General features: G+C 36.8%; 2 protein-coding genes across 3 annotated transcripts in view; one reads left to right on the top strand and one right to left on the bottom strand.

Moving 5' to 3' along the window:
* The window catches only part of paics (phosphoribosylaminoimidazole carboxylase, phosphoribosylaminoimidazole succinocarboxamide synthetase), a 78,878-nt gene that overhangs the window by 14,276 nt on the left and 49,105 nt on the right, over positions 1-15,497 (top strand). For both annotated transcript variants that reach the window (XM_051927806.1, XM_051927805.1), the window contains exons 3-7: positions 250-663; positions 1,359-1,454; positions 1,879-1,950; positions 5,835-6,305; positions 12,244-12,315. In XM_051927806.1, the coding sequence (XP_051783766.1) occupies positions 250-663; positions 1,359-1,454; positions 1,879-1,950; positions 5,835-6,305; positions 12,244-12,315 (1,125 nt within the window). The remainder of the gene's footprint in view (positions 1-249; positions 664-1,358; positions 1,455-1,878; positions 1,951-5,834; positions 6,306-12,243; positions 12,316-15,497) is intronic.
* Positions 1-15,497, bottom strand: part of ppat (phosphoribosyl pyrophosphate amidotransferase) — a 67,884-nt gene that overhangs the window by 43,806 nt on the left and 8,581 nt on the right. The gene's annotated exons all lie outside the window — the stretch shown is intronic.

Here is a 15,497-nt window from a genome sequence, read left to right as displayed (position 1 = left end):
TTCTTTTGCGTTTTTCATCAGTTTTATGCAGTCCCCTGTTAAATGGCGATTTTTTTTTAATTGATAAGCTTTAAATTAGTCTTCAAATGTAACATTTAGATACCTAAAGAAAGTTCTTTGAAATAGCCATCCTTAGTAAATATTAAATCTAATCAGTGATTATTAATCCAGTTTTATAAGTAACACTGTTTATGCAGTAACATATGCTCTGACAGAATAAATTAGTAACAGACTTATGAATCTGTTCAGATTTTAAATTTTCAGCCACTCAAAAGCCACTGTGTGATCAAGTGAAGCCTCCATTCATCCCTTCAGTTGCCACAGAAGGAGGAAAACATTGGACTGATGATGAAGTCCGAGCCTTGTTGTATGTCTGGTCAGATAGCAACATACAGGGACAGCTTGAAGGAGCAGTACGCAACAAAGGAATTTTTGAAGAAATTGCAAATAAACTACAGAAATTTGGAGTAGACCGGGACTGGAAGCAGTGCAGAACTAAATATAAAAACCTCAAATATGAATATAAGACTGTGCGAAGTGCTCAAGGCTCAGGAAACGCATGGAAAAGCATGAAGTTCTTCAATGAGATTGATGCCATTCTGCGGCACAAGCCTACAAAACCAAGAAATAATAATGAACTGGGAAAAGAAACTGTCAGTGAAGGTAACATTCTCTTCTGTTTCTTGCCAGCAACAAGCTAATTTGTTAAAATATTTTACTTTAATTATAGATAGAAGCATGAAGAAAAAACAGGTTAAAAATGCAAATTCAAAATGTTAGCTTTAGAATAATTTTGTAGCTCCTTTTAGAAATTACACAATAGTTTGTGAATCCATTTTTTTTTACATATTAATTAAAAATAGCAATCCATTAAATTACATCCCATTTTATACTGTTACCCTTTTTATAATGATGCAACCTTTAATGAATTGGGGGGGGGGAGATAATCAGACCAACTTAGTTTTGGAGGGAAATTTGTCTTTATGCTAGCAGTTTAGGTCAGTACAGAAACAATTAATGGTATATCTTAAATTGGGTAAACTATTAAAATGGTTTTTATACCTGTATGCATTTCCTCTAAATAAAGTCTGAAAGACTGGAAAAACCTAAACCTTGCCCGTATTTAATACACTATATTCTGTACACAAAAAGTTGGAATTTCCTAAAAGTATGGAATTCACAAAAATGCAGAGGCAGAAAAATGACCATGTTAATTTAAGATCGGTGTCAAATAATATGTAACATGTGTGTACAGTTATTAGATAGCCTGGGATGAAAAAATGTAAACACTTAAGTCTAATGATGTTGTAGGAAACTATCAAGAATAAACACTATAGATTTTCGCTTTCCTGTTACAGAGGAGAATCACACTGGATTGGATGAGGAGGATTCCTTCAGCACGGCATCCGAAGATTTAAACAACACATACATTAAAAAAGAGCCTCAATTTGAAGGTAAGCACAGAACGAGTCGATTTGTGTAAATGCCCTGCACAGCTGTCAAGCCTTATGCCCCTGCATCATGAACTATATATAGTCATGTTGAATGTTTTCCCCATCATAGTGCACCACCTTATGGACAAAAGCTGTACTGAAGTTTTGTTTCAACATGCTTTATTACTGTTTCAGTTCTTAGCAAATGTCATATGTGGATGCAAATATTATTATTTAATAACTCAAAAGATGTAGAATTACTAGAAATCATTGGAACCTTTGGAACTATCCACACTGATTAAAACACATTTCTTTTGAAATCAAACATTAGAACTTTCTATTTTTAACAAAAAAACTAATATATTTAAAACATGTGATTGCTGTAATGTACTGAAAAGGCACAACCAGCCAATAGTTAAATCTCACTATGTATTTTTGATTAAAGATGAGGATTCTGCCAGTATTGCATCGGAAGATCCAGTGCCTCCACTACACTGGAAAACAATGACAGACAAAGGTAAATAGGAAACTGGTATTTTATACTGTATTTCTCACAAATTCATGTTACGTATATTCATGTAATGTTACTCAAAAACTCAAAACTTAAATCCTGAAAAATTTTTTAATTTAAATTTAATCTTAAAGTTTAACAACAATTGACAAAGTGAAAGACACACTATAATTACACACAGAACTCTAAAACTCAAATAAATTCTATACAGGATTAGCTGCTGTAATCCATTTAATTTTTTTTTTATCTACAACTCTGCCTACTAGTTTACTATACCAGTAATATTCTGGTATTTTACACAGACCCTCCCAGGATCATATTGCATATATCGAGTAATGCCACTAATATAATTTGTAACAGTAATTTTTATAGGATAACATACAATCTCTGCTGAGTATTGGAAAGCCAATTATTAAAAAAAAAAAAACAAATCCTACCAAATCACCACATAATGAAAAATCTATACAATCAAATTCATTTTTATACTGTATATAATAAACATATTAATAAATGGTCTTACAGAATAAAAAAAAAAAATACTGCCAAAGACATTCTAACCTAGGAACTAATGACCTGTGTTGAGTCTGCATGTTCTTCCAATGATTATATTTATTTTCCAGGTAGTTTGGCACCCTCTACTGTCCTGAAATTCATGCAAATTATTTACATTTTTTTTTCAGAAACAAAAATACACATTCAGAAAACCTGTCAGAAACAAGATTACAGGAAGGTTCCTTATCTGTCACTTTCTTCAGTTTAACAGATTTCAATAAAGATAAACATCAGTATTTTTGCTATTGATATTTGATATAAATCAAAAACTGAACAAACTGAAAAATATAATGCAAGATACAAAATAACATGATGTAGGCTTATTGCAATTTTACTTTAGGTTTCTTTTTAATAAGAACAGATACTTTACATGCACATTTGAATTTAAAGGTCTTCTTCTTAAGCTATATTTTATATGTTTTTTTAATTTGCTTTTTAATTTTATTGTTCAGTACAGTAGTATGTAATACTAGGGCTGCACGATAACAGAAAAAATGATTATCACGATTATTTTGTTCAAAATTTTTATCACGATTAATAATGACGATTATTCCTTTGGTAAATGAAGTCTGTGACCAAAGCAGTGTAGCCTCGGCCAGTTATTCACAGATGCTGCCCTAATCATATTAGCTGCGTTGCCCGTTGTGATGCACACAAGTCTTTCTTCCACCAAGCCCCAAGCGGACATCGCTTCTTTGAGGCCCACTGCAATAAACTCCGCTGTATGGTCTTGTGGGAAAAACGAAGTTTGCAAAAACTTGCTTTTCATCTCAAACTCGCTGTCAATAAAATGAACTGTCAAGCTCAAATACGGTTCCGCAGTTCTGCTTGACCATAAGTCGGTCGTGGCAGCAAAATATTCAAGGCTAAGCCTGAGAATTTCTCTTTCTATTTCTTTTCGGCATTTCGCATACAGCGAGGGCAGCGCAACATTGGAAAAATGGTTGCGTGAGGGAATGCTATATCTTTTATCAAGTGTTGCGATCATTTTGTTAAACCCCTCACTGCTCACGGTGGTTATTGGACACATATCCTTGGCTATATGGTACGTGATCGCCTCTGTTATTTCCCGGTGTCTTTGCGAGCTAGGCACAGGGCCGCTGCTGGCCAAATGGGTGCCCTAAGCAGAAATTTGCTTTTGTGCCCCCTCCCCCACATATTACGGAAGTAAAAATAAAATAATAAAAAAAACACCTACTATAGGGGCCAAAATAGAACTTTATTCAAATAAAAGTAAATACATAAATAAATTGTATCATTTATAAATTACAATTGTAGCTCTACAGCAAAAAATACAAACTAAAATTACACTTTAAATAAAACATTTATAATAAATAAAATAAACAATAATAAACTGAAATAAAATCAACACTGTCATCTGCTGGAGCTTTCCAAAGTTCAAAATTTACAAAGGCACACTTCTGCTTTTTCTTGAGGCAAAGTCGTAAATGAGCTCTTCATATGATAAAGCCTTTGCTAATTCAGAGTTGATGCTGACAATTGCCAGACCACTCATGCGCTCTTGTGCCATAGATGAGTGCAAGTACGTTTTGATGAGCTTCATTTTAGAAAAACTTCGCTCAGCAGAGGCAACAGTTACAGGGAGCGTCACTGCTATGCGCAGAGCAATCCAGAGATTTGGGTACAGAGGTGAGGGCGCGCGCGTCATCACGTGTGCTTAGCCTACTCTGCGTTCACCGTAAAATGCAATATATACGTTTATATTTTTGTTTATTTGTATATGTATATTATTAATATTCATTTATTATTATACTATATAAAAACGATTTTTTTGAGCAGCTGGGATGGTGCCCCCCTGGGAGTTGGTGCCCTACGCAGACTGCGTACTCTGCGTATAGGGAGCGGCGGTACTGGCTAGGCAGATATGGTATTGCGTTGAACAATGTCCCTGATATTGTTGTCTGTGTTGTGGATGGCTGGTAGTTTTTTGTTGTTGCTGTTTGTGCCTTCAGTCGTTGAAATTCTTGATAGTGTACTTTGTGGTGGCTTTTAAGGTGGTTGATGAGGTTTGTTGTGTTACCTTGGGACGTTTGGACAGAACAGGAGCAAAGTTTGCACAAGACTCGTACCTGATCAACATCACATTCCTCGAAATCGAAATAGTTCCAGACAACTGAGTATGACCCCTTTTTAGGAACTAACGATCACACTTCTGCACGTTGCTCCGCCATCATATGTTTATTCTGACTGACTGTTATTGCTGCTATTGACTTCTACTGCTTCAGAAAGCGCTTGCAATCTAGACGCAGTAACGTCATAGTGACGCAGTCCAATCCGTAAACTCAGCCCATAAAAAACAGTTTGGTCTTTATACTGTAAAATCGCGACGATATTTATTAACTGATCGTGGGTCATAAATATCGTTATCATGAGAAAAAAAAGATTAATCGTGCAGCCCTATGTAATACTACTTCCAGTTTATAAATATTTGTGAATTTCAAGCACTATGAGAAAGCCAGATAGATAGATAGATAGATAGATAGATAGATAGATAGATAGATAGATAGATAGATAGATAGATAGATAGATAGATAGATAGATAGATAGATAGATAGATAGATAGATAGATAGATAGATAGATAGATAAACTTTACTGATCCCAAAGGAAACTGCTAAAAGGGAAGGAGGAAGTTGCTCCAAGTCCGTATGTGTGCTAGAATGTTTAAAGCACATACAGTAACATTCTCACTTAATCCAATTTAAGGTCATTGGACGCCAAGGTCTTTCCTGGTAGTACTTGCAACCTTGGACATGGCACTAACCCATTCAAGCTCACAGCAATGATCGGTTTATTCACAACAGGAAAGCCATGAAAATAAGCATCCTCTCTAATCTCACTTTGACATTAAGTAGGTGATGATGTATTAATGATTTACAAAAAACATTTTTTCTGCATGCATTTATTTAATATGATGCAATATAAAATTCAGTTATTTTTATTATATATCAATAAAGATATTCTAAATGTTACATGTACAAAAGCATACCATAGTTAAAAAGAAGAAAACTCTGCTCATCTATCATGACTCGTTGCTTGTTAATGACTGAAATGCAATGACAGCATTGTTGTTGTATACAATTAACTATTATCCTGTCACAAAAACACTGCAATAAACAGAATACAGCCACAAATACACACAAGCGTATCACTTGGACAATGTGTTTCTTACTTTGATAGCAGCATATGTCAATGTGCATCGTAAACTCACTAGATTTTTCATTTTAAATGTTACTTTCACATTTTTAGATTGATAATAATAAGAACTTTTCTAAAAATAATGAACCTTTAAGGTCCTGATTTGAATGTGGCTTTCCAGGTGATCATATTCCAGCAGATGACAAAATCAATCAATTCAGAGTCATCACAGTCAATGATACAGGAATAGGACGGCACTGGAGTGACGACGAAGTTAAAGCTCTAATTCTTATCTGGTCTGATGGAAATATCAGACAGCAGCTTGAAGGGGCAACAAGAAACAAGGAGATTTTTGAACAGATTGCCAACAGGTTAATGGATATTGGCATTGACCGGGACTGGAAGCAATGTCGGACAAAATATAAAAATCTGAAGTATGAATATAGAGCACTTCAAAGAGGAAATAATCAGCTCTGCAATCCCAGGAGAAGTATGCGGTTCTATGATGAAGTAGATGACATCCTAAAGAAGTCAAGCTCACATCAAAGAAAAGAATCAGAATCCCTGCCTCAGTCAACAAACCTAAACGGAAAGAACAGTGATGAGACAGACACAACAAAAAGCGCACATTCTGCAGAACAACATAATTCAGGTAAAAAAAAAAAAAAAAAGGTAAGGAAGCATCTTCCATCAATGTGTAATGTATAAAATGACTATATCTTTGAAATGTTTTTAGTTTTAATTCCTAAAAGTTTCATATTGAATAAAAATCTGTGCAGTTCTAGTGTGAAAACATACTGTACTTTGACACTTTTTTTTGAAGATATTCAGCACTAATGTCTTGCGTCAGTGGTTATCAATTCAGATATGGTAAAATCATTTTATTTGGGGTGATACAAAAATAGCATTTTGATAAACCAAGATACCAAGTTAACTGTAATCAGTAAATACAGTTGCAACCAGAAACAATCAGAGAAAGTTTTGCGTGTTCCACATTTCATACTGGCTAAAAAGTGTTGCACCTCAGTGTTGATTTACCCCAGTGCAAAAATGCTTCAATAAGCAAATTCAGTCTGATTTACTTTTCAATCAACTAAATGTCAATTAACCCAACTCTCGAATACAGTCTACACATTAGTGGTCTGTGCACTTTCTTTGACTTTGACAGAACATCATGCAATGAGAACTATTTCACTGCTCCTTGCTTCAAGTTGGTATTTAACTGTTTGACATAAAAGAACAGTATAAGTGGATTCTAAAAATGCCATTAGCTCCCAATACTCTGCCCTTCTAACAAGATGCAGCATATGTCCCTCTCTATCATTTTAGCAATTATGTATAGTATATTGTCTGCTAGGCAGCTTTCTTAAAGTCAGAGTATTAAAGCTCTTTTGCTGTGGAATCTCCGCAATTGGCGATAATGAACATTTGTTTTCCAGTAGCTAAACACAGACATTTACCACTCAATTTATGCTATAGTGTTTTCACCAATTCTTTTTTCAAGATTCTTTGACAATTTTCCATTGCTAGCCAGCCTTTTATAAAATTTTCACTAAACAGAAAGGGATTCCAGGTAACAAGTTACACCTCACCATTTCTCCTACTAGATATACAGTATAAAGGTACACTTTGAGAGTAAAGTACTAACATTTAATACTTAGCTTATCATAACTTATAAACAGATTTATGACTTTACAATTTCCTGCAGTGATTAGATGGTATGGACTGTAGAATAAATATGGTCTAGGCCAGAATATTTCTTTCCAGCCATTTAAATCTTCAAAGTGCATCACTTCTTGTAATTTTTTTATTGCGCTAATCATTTGTATCTACTGACAGATGACGGAATTTCAGAAAAACAAGTCTTGCTTGTGTGTTTTTTGCCATTTCCTTTTATCTATCTCTCTATCTAGTATTTAGCCACTTCCTAGTCCCCATTTTCTGGTCCATTATTAAAATCAATCTGGGGCTTAAGTTTGTACTGTACAGTACTGAAATCTGCTCTTTTGTCCTTGAAGCAACATGATGTTTCATTTACTGACATATTACTTCGTTGTTTCCTCCATAACTACTTACTATATGCTCATAATATAAATACTGTGACTTTATACATTATACAGGTATTGGCTTTCTTTAATGTACATCATAATGTGCTCAAGACAGACATGACTTACACAACTTCCAGTAGGACAGCATGTCAAATGACTATAGTTGCTGTATTTTGCTGCCTTGAGAATGTCAGATTACACGACTGCCTCATGACTAGGACTTGTCAGCATTGTTTCAAATTTCCAAAGCTTGCCACATTTTGACAGCCAAATGATGCGCTGCTAAATAGTGCTGTTGGCCATACAAATAATTTCCAGGTATGGGGAGATCAGCTGCAGTCTCCACCCATCTTTTTCCTTTTCCCATTCTGTCATGGTACCAAAAAAACACAAGACATCGGACAGACCAACCTCCCTCTGTTTTTGTGGGTAAAAAAATAAATAAACAAACACCAATTTTTCTTTGTTCCTTACAGCTGCACTGTATGCATTATAGTTCCAGTTGAGAGCTCATTTGCTATAAGCTCTCTCACATACAGGAGCCTTTCCCTATAACTTAAGACAAATTTACATGAAAACAACTAAAAACATTGTCTGCATTTGAAATATTTATGTCATTAATTACTGTATGAATAAAGTCCATTACATTACGCAAAGTAGTAATTGCATGCAGTATAAATTCAGAAACATATACATACAGTAATCCCTCACTTATCGCGGAAGATAGGTTCCAAGGCCGACCGCGATAACTGAATTTCCACGAAGTAGGGACACCATATTTATTTAATTATTTAACGTGTATTTGGACGTTTTTAAACACTCCCTGTATTGTTTACAACCCACCCTTTACTCTATTAATAACAGGGACAACTGCTAAGCAATATGAAATCGGTAGATAAGTTTACACTTACTGTATAGCGAAGTACACGTAGCTATATATGACGTGATGATGGTGATGAATATGCTGCACAGTAAAAATGATGACGATGAAGGCGATGATGACTTTTACTGCGCAGCCGATGACTGTATTTAACATCTCTTCAGATGCCGGTGCCATTTCCTGGGGCACCTCCTCCATGGTTTCCAACGGTGTATCCGTAGTAGTAGTAGTAGTAGTAGTAGTAGTAGTAGTAGTAGTAGGAATTGGCTCTTTTTTGCGAGGCTGCAAAAATATTGTGATCGGCAGTTGCTGCCGCTGCTTCTGTTTTCCGGTCAAAGAGCAGCTTGTAGGCGGTCATGATGTCGTCGACCTTGTTGCAAAGATTCCTAAAGCAGATTCCATCCAGACTACTGCCTTATCACGTCCACTTGCAACTCATTTTGCGCCCTGGTTAAAGGACACTGCGGCCGTAGATCTTATATGCTTTTCCTCCTTTTTAAATAAAAAGAATCGTGGTCTCATTGATGCTGTAATGGTGTCCTGCAACGGTGTAGCTGTTCCCTTCCTTCAACATATCCAAAACTTTTACCTTTTCTGCAATCATTTGCATCTTCTGTTGGCGCTTGGACACGGCCCCTGAAGCAGGAGCACGTTAATGCTGAATGAGTGAGATGAGACTTCCTGGTTAATGCAGCACTCTGTCGCTGAGCCAATCAGCAGCACACAGGAACTTAACTGCGTGCTCTGATTGGGTAGCTTCTCAGTCATCCGCCAATAGCATCTCTTGTATGAAATCAACTGGGCAAACCAACTGAGGAAGCAAGTACCAGAAATAAAAAGACCCATTGTCCGCAGAAACCCGTGAAGCAGCGAAAAATCCGCGTTATATATTTAGATATGCTTACATATAAAATCCGCGAAGTCGTGAATCCGCGAAAAGTGAACCGCGAAGTAGCGAGGGATTACTGTATTTACAATTAACTGTTCAAATACTACATATTTAGCCCAAACTGACAGTAATATATGAATGTATATTATGAATGTATGCTAAATTTAACTATAGAATTTAGAAGGCATTATATTGTGACATGATCCATATTACTAACCGAGAATGCTAAACCGGATGATGGACGCAGGCACATCCGGCCATGGGCTGTAGCTGCAAAAAGACGTACTGCGCAGGCGCAAGAAAGGGCCGCGATAGGCGGATGAGGGGCCGCGAGAGGCAGACAAGACCACAGAAAAAAGGAGTGAGCAAAGAAACAAGAGCACAAAGAAATGAGACGCCGCAAGCACAGAAAAAGGGAAAAGGCAAAGAAAAATGTAGTCAAAGGCAGGCACCGCACGAAACCCATTGCACACGAAACTAGCACACAAAAAAAAAGAAGACGCTCGCGCACAACGGCAAGGCTCCCCCCCCTACAGGCACCGGACGGGATACACACCAAGAGGGATTTAACAAGCCCCTGGAACACAAAAAAAAAGAACACAAAACCACCCCACACACCCTACAAGCAACGGACGGGACACACACAAAGAGGGGGATTCAACAAGCCCCTGGAACACAAAACGAAAGAAGACGCGCGCGCAACAACAATCCTCACGCCCCCCCCCCCCCCAAATCAATAAGAAGTGACACCCAAAGCCACATATCTAAAGGAAACGTCCATATTAAACATACGTCATCTCAAAAACTCACACTAGGCAGCATAGGTGGATCTCATTAAAATAAAGCACTATTAACCGTTCAACTGGAGAAAAGGCTCCATATTAACAGTGAGTGCGATCCTCCTTATTACTTATACATATTTCGCATGCTGAGGAACAAACAAGTCATGCATACACGGTCACGGGTACAAAACAATTCGGATCGGATAACGGGACCAAACATACGAACACGAATGAAACCAAAACAATACACGGCGGCGCATACAACGCGCTTCGGAAAATACGTGAGAAAAAATGTCTCGGATCAAAAAATTCAAAGCTCGAGTTACCCCACTACAGAGACGTGCCCAAATGAACAGACACATTGAACGTAGATGCATACAGTACGCGTCTCAAAGTGCTGCATCGAAACAAGCACGATTTCAAAAGAAAGAGCTCGCGACTCAGACATACAAAAAAGGGAGCAAAGCAACGCGCATAAGACCGGCCAGAAAACAAGCAAGTGGGACTCAAAAAGCAGAAACCTCAACTGACCGACATACAAAAACGGACAAGGCTCGATACAAACAATGCACGACGTAGAGTGAAACGGACTTTGCGCAAAGCGGAGGCGAATCAATTAAAAATCAAAAATAGCGCGTCACAAATAATGGACATGCAACAACGCGGCACTCAAACGCCACAAGCAAAACATGCCCGTCGGAGACATCAACGCCAGACGTCTGCTAAACGCTTACGCCAGTTGGCTGACAACGCTTTCAATAATGAGTCCACTATTGAGGAAAATTCATTGGGATTAATGAATGTCATTTGTAATCATTGTCATTCACTTAACTTCACAGAAGAAACAACTGGCAATACAAATAATGAATTTACACGTTGTTGTCAAAAGGGGCAGATTAGAAAGCCTCCTTTACATTCATATCCTGAATATCTACAGAAGCTTCGAACTAAGGATGTGCCTGAAAGTAAAAACTTTATGAACTGCATTAGATCCTACAATAGTTCATTTGCTTTTGCATCTACCAGAGAACATAACAGGACACCAAAAGGCAATGCCCCATACTGCTTTCGCATATGTGGTTAACACAACGCACTATATTATGTCCAAAAAATATTAATGTTAATCACATTATTAAACAGGTCGTTTCATTACTTCCTGGAGAGACACGGCTCTTTCTAAGCTCTGACAAAGTTGACGCTGATGACAACAATGAACATCTGAATTTCCCCTTAGAATATTTGAACACTATTAACCCGGACGGATGACCACAACACAACCTTACCCTTAAAAACGGAACAATAATCATGCTATTAGGAAACCTTAACACTAAACAGGGTTTATGCAATGGCACACGGTTAGTCGTCAACACCATAACACACGATGTTATTCAAGCAACAGTTCTTTCAGATTCACATGCTAACAATACTGTTCTCATTCTTGGAATTGACCTTACGAGTTCTGACCTGGAATTACCTTTTACATTGAAACACCGACAGTTCCCCATTAAAGCTGCATTTGCCATGACCATCAACAAATCACAAGGACAAACCATGGACAAAGTTGGGATCTACCTCTCTGAACCCGTTTTTGGACATGGACAACTTTATGTTGCCTTCTCATGTGTTCGACGTTCATCTCACATTAAAACTTAAAGTTAAAAATGATCCATGCCAAGGAAGACTCATTCAAAGACAAGACACCGTCTTTACTACTAATGTTGTATACAGATAAATATTCCAATAAAACATTACTCTATGCCAAACACTCTATTTTGTATTTATATAGGCATCATCCAAACCTGCACACTATTCTATATCTAATTCATACATCTCACTCTTTATCATGCCACAACGCCAGGGGTTGGCGAGCGAAGCGAGCAGGGGGCGGAGCCCCCTAGTTATTTAAAGAAAATATGGGTGCTAAACATATGAAGTGCATATCAAACTCCAATTACTTTATAACAATGTCTTTGTTATTTTTTAAAAAACAGATGAAAATGAATACACCAACAAAGTGGAAGAACTAGTGGTCCTTGGTACAAAGAGGAAAGCCAAAAAAGAAGGTACAAGAGAAATTTAAGTGAACATTATTTAGAACGCCAAAAGTAAAATTAAGGCTTCAGATCTACTCAAAACTCCACTTTTTAACTCAAAAGTGGAGAAGATAAAATATTTACCATCTTACCAATATGTTCAGCCTCATTAGAAATATGCATGTTCATTATTTATTTTTTATAAAGATGGCAAAAGGAAAATAATTGTACTTTTGTATAACAGTTATACTTTTTCTATATTTTACATGCCAGACTTGCACATCTAGAGATTACTGTATGTGTCTGTTTTATTTGGAGTATATACTGTATGTGTAAAATTTTACAAGATTCTTTTATGGCTTCAAGACCTCATCCTAGGCATTAGATGAAGGCCAAGCCAAAACGTCCTCTTTATAAACAGAATTTTTAATGAATTCCAGAAATAACATTATTAAATCAATGTCTACCCATAGTCTTAATTCAGCAAATTAGTTGTTGAGAGCTCTCACCATTTTTTCAGAATGTGTTTTTTTCATCCAAACTAAATGAACCACAGACACGTATGTATACAGCACATACTGTACATATTCTTTAAATAAACTTGTTTTACTGTATACATTTTTTACTCACCCTGAGGATATGTTTTCTAATTTATATTAGGTGTTTAATAATCCGTTACCTGACAATCAGTTATATATCTCAGAACAATGACAATGATGACAGTGATTCTTGCATTGCAGGCACAAATTTGCTACATGATACAGTAGGTGAATTTACGAAATATGGGCATCTTTGATTTTCATACATGATACAGTATTCAAAGTTTAATCAAATCCCTTCTCAAAGGTTGCAAAGTTCCATTTTTCTACCCAGCAGCAGTGAATTGAAAAACTTTTTATTAAAGAAAGGCTCTCCAGTATAGGTTTACTCTGGATTGCCTTTATCTCACATTCATTTCATTGACAGCAGTGAGGTGGTTGTCATCAACATGTGTGCTCACACACAGAAATTTTTCCCCCACTTGTGTTTTAATTTTTCTGATAGTGGCAATGAATAAAATGTTTAGAAAGTGTACAAGTAATGCTTAAATAATTAACTCATTATAATTTCAAAATTAAGACACACATTTAAAGAAGAGATTTTACCAGCATCTTATGGTCATTTTAAAAGTATGTCCAGTTTTCCTCCCACATCCCAGAGACATACATGGTTGATTAATTCACAAGCCCAAACTGGTTCTTTATGGGGGTGCATATGACAATGTCTTGAAATGGACTACAACCTTATACAGGGTGGGTTTCTGCCTTGTGTCCAATGCTGCTGGGATAAGTTATAGCCCCTTGATCCACAGAATTAAGCAGGTTCACAGATGGATGCATGTATTTTTCAGTATTAGCTACTCATGCTATATATTGTGGATCAAGCAGCAATGACTTATCAATGATCTATTCTATAATGGATACATAAAAATAAAGTTTCCATCTTACAGAAATTAGGACTAATATCAATGATAAAAAGAGCTAATTAGATGTCTTGTTACATATTATGTATATCCCTTCTTTGAGCAATCACACTTTGAAATATGGAGGAGACAACAATATGTGCTGTCTTAGAGTGGAGGCAAAACAGTGCACACCTGAAAAGAAAACACATCAGAGGGTGATTACTCTGTAATTCACACTTAGGGATAGTCCAGTAACATTTTAAATGTTACTTTCTTAGTTTCTTTTTTTTCCCCTAACAGTTCAAAATTTTTACCTGACAGTACAATCATCAACAAATGCAAAACAATTACAGAGTAATTCTTTTAATGATAGTACAAACAACTCAATTCATCTTGTTGTGCTTGCAGCCATCTACAAAATCAAACAAGTCTAGGCAACTTTTGCTGATTTTAATATTTTCAGTCTACTACTTACTTGATGTTGACAACATCCTTTGAAAGTGTTCAAGTTAGTAACAAGACTTATTGCTATGACTTTTTATCCCCAAACGTACCTTTAGAGAACACTTGTAACTATTGCTAAGAAGGAAGTAATTGTGCAAGGAATAAAACTTTAAATTCTTAAACACTTGCACTTTTGCACATATGAGGGACATTCAATTTATTTACCTCAGTAAGAAAGAAAAGAGTTTTTCAAAAATATTTTATTTTTCAATGTAGTACCCTGATAGCTCCATGCACTTCATCCACTTTTCCTGTAATGACTTTAACCACTTTGGGGAAAAAAAATCTTCTGTTTGACCTTAAAATCAGGGTGTCACAGCTACCTTGACATCTTCATCACTTGAAAAGCACTGTCCATGGAGAGATTTCTTCAAATCTCAGAACAGGAAATAATCTAAGGGAGCCAGGTTAAGACAACAGGATGGATGGTTCAGCTGCTGAAACCCACATTCTTGGATTGCAGCCTGGGACTGATGTGACATGTGAACTGGTGCATTGTCGTGAAGAAGCAGCACACCTGCTGCAAGTTTTTCTCGTCTTTTCTCCTTGTTTGACTCCGGCAAAGTGATCTTTGTGTTGACGTAACTCTCCCCAGTTAGGGTTGTCTTGCGTGGCATGATCTCCAGAAGCAAAACTCCTTCAATATCCCAGAAGACAGTTGCCATGACTTGAACTTTTTTAGCGTGGGGGCCGACTTATGCTTTTACTGCATTGAATCCATTTTGGACTCAGAATCTCTGAGATAGACCCAAGTCTCATCTCCAGTCACCAAGCAATGAAGAAAATACATGGAGCATCTCCAAGTTCTCCTTACAGCAATGGAGCCTCATGGCCTTCTGACATGGCGTCAGCATTCTTGGAACCCATCTTGCACTGACATGCCCCAATTTTCATGAATTATTTTCCAAACTGTACCAGCGGAGATGCCCATTTCTTCAGCTATTTGGGAAACCTTAATTTGTCTGTCTGAGAAAATGAAATCCTCGACTTTCTTGCACATTTACTGTATGTGGAAGTTGCTTCCACAGGGCACCCAGTGTGAGGGTCATCTTCAATGGACTCTCTACCCCATTTAAACTGCTTGCTCGACAATTTTACTTTGTAGGACGATGGGACAGACTCACTATAAACTGCAGTGATGTGTTCGTGGATCTTCTTTGGCTTTTTCTCTTTCCTTCATGAGAAATTATATCACTGAACATTGCCCCAAATCTAGCATTTTCTGACATGATTTGCACAAGGACTTGCCTCAAAACCTGTCTCT

The sequence above is a fragment of the Erpetoichthys calabaricus genome, chromosome 5 (assembly GCF_900747795.2).
Source record: "Erpetoichthys calabaricus chromosome 5, fErpCal1.3, whole genome shotgun sequence".
NCBI lineage: Eukaryota > Metazoa > Chordata > Cladistia > Polypteriformes > Polypteridae > Erpetoichthys > Erpetoichthys calabaricus.
This window is presented reverse-complemented; position numbering and strand designations above follow the sequence as displayed.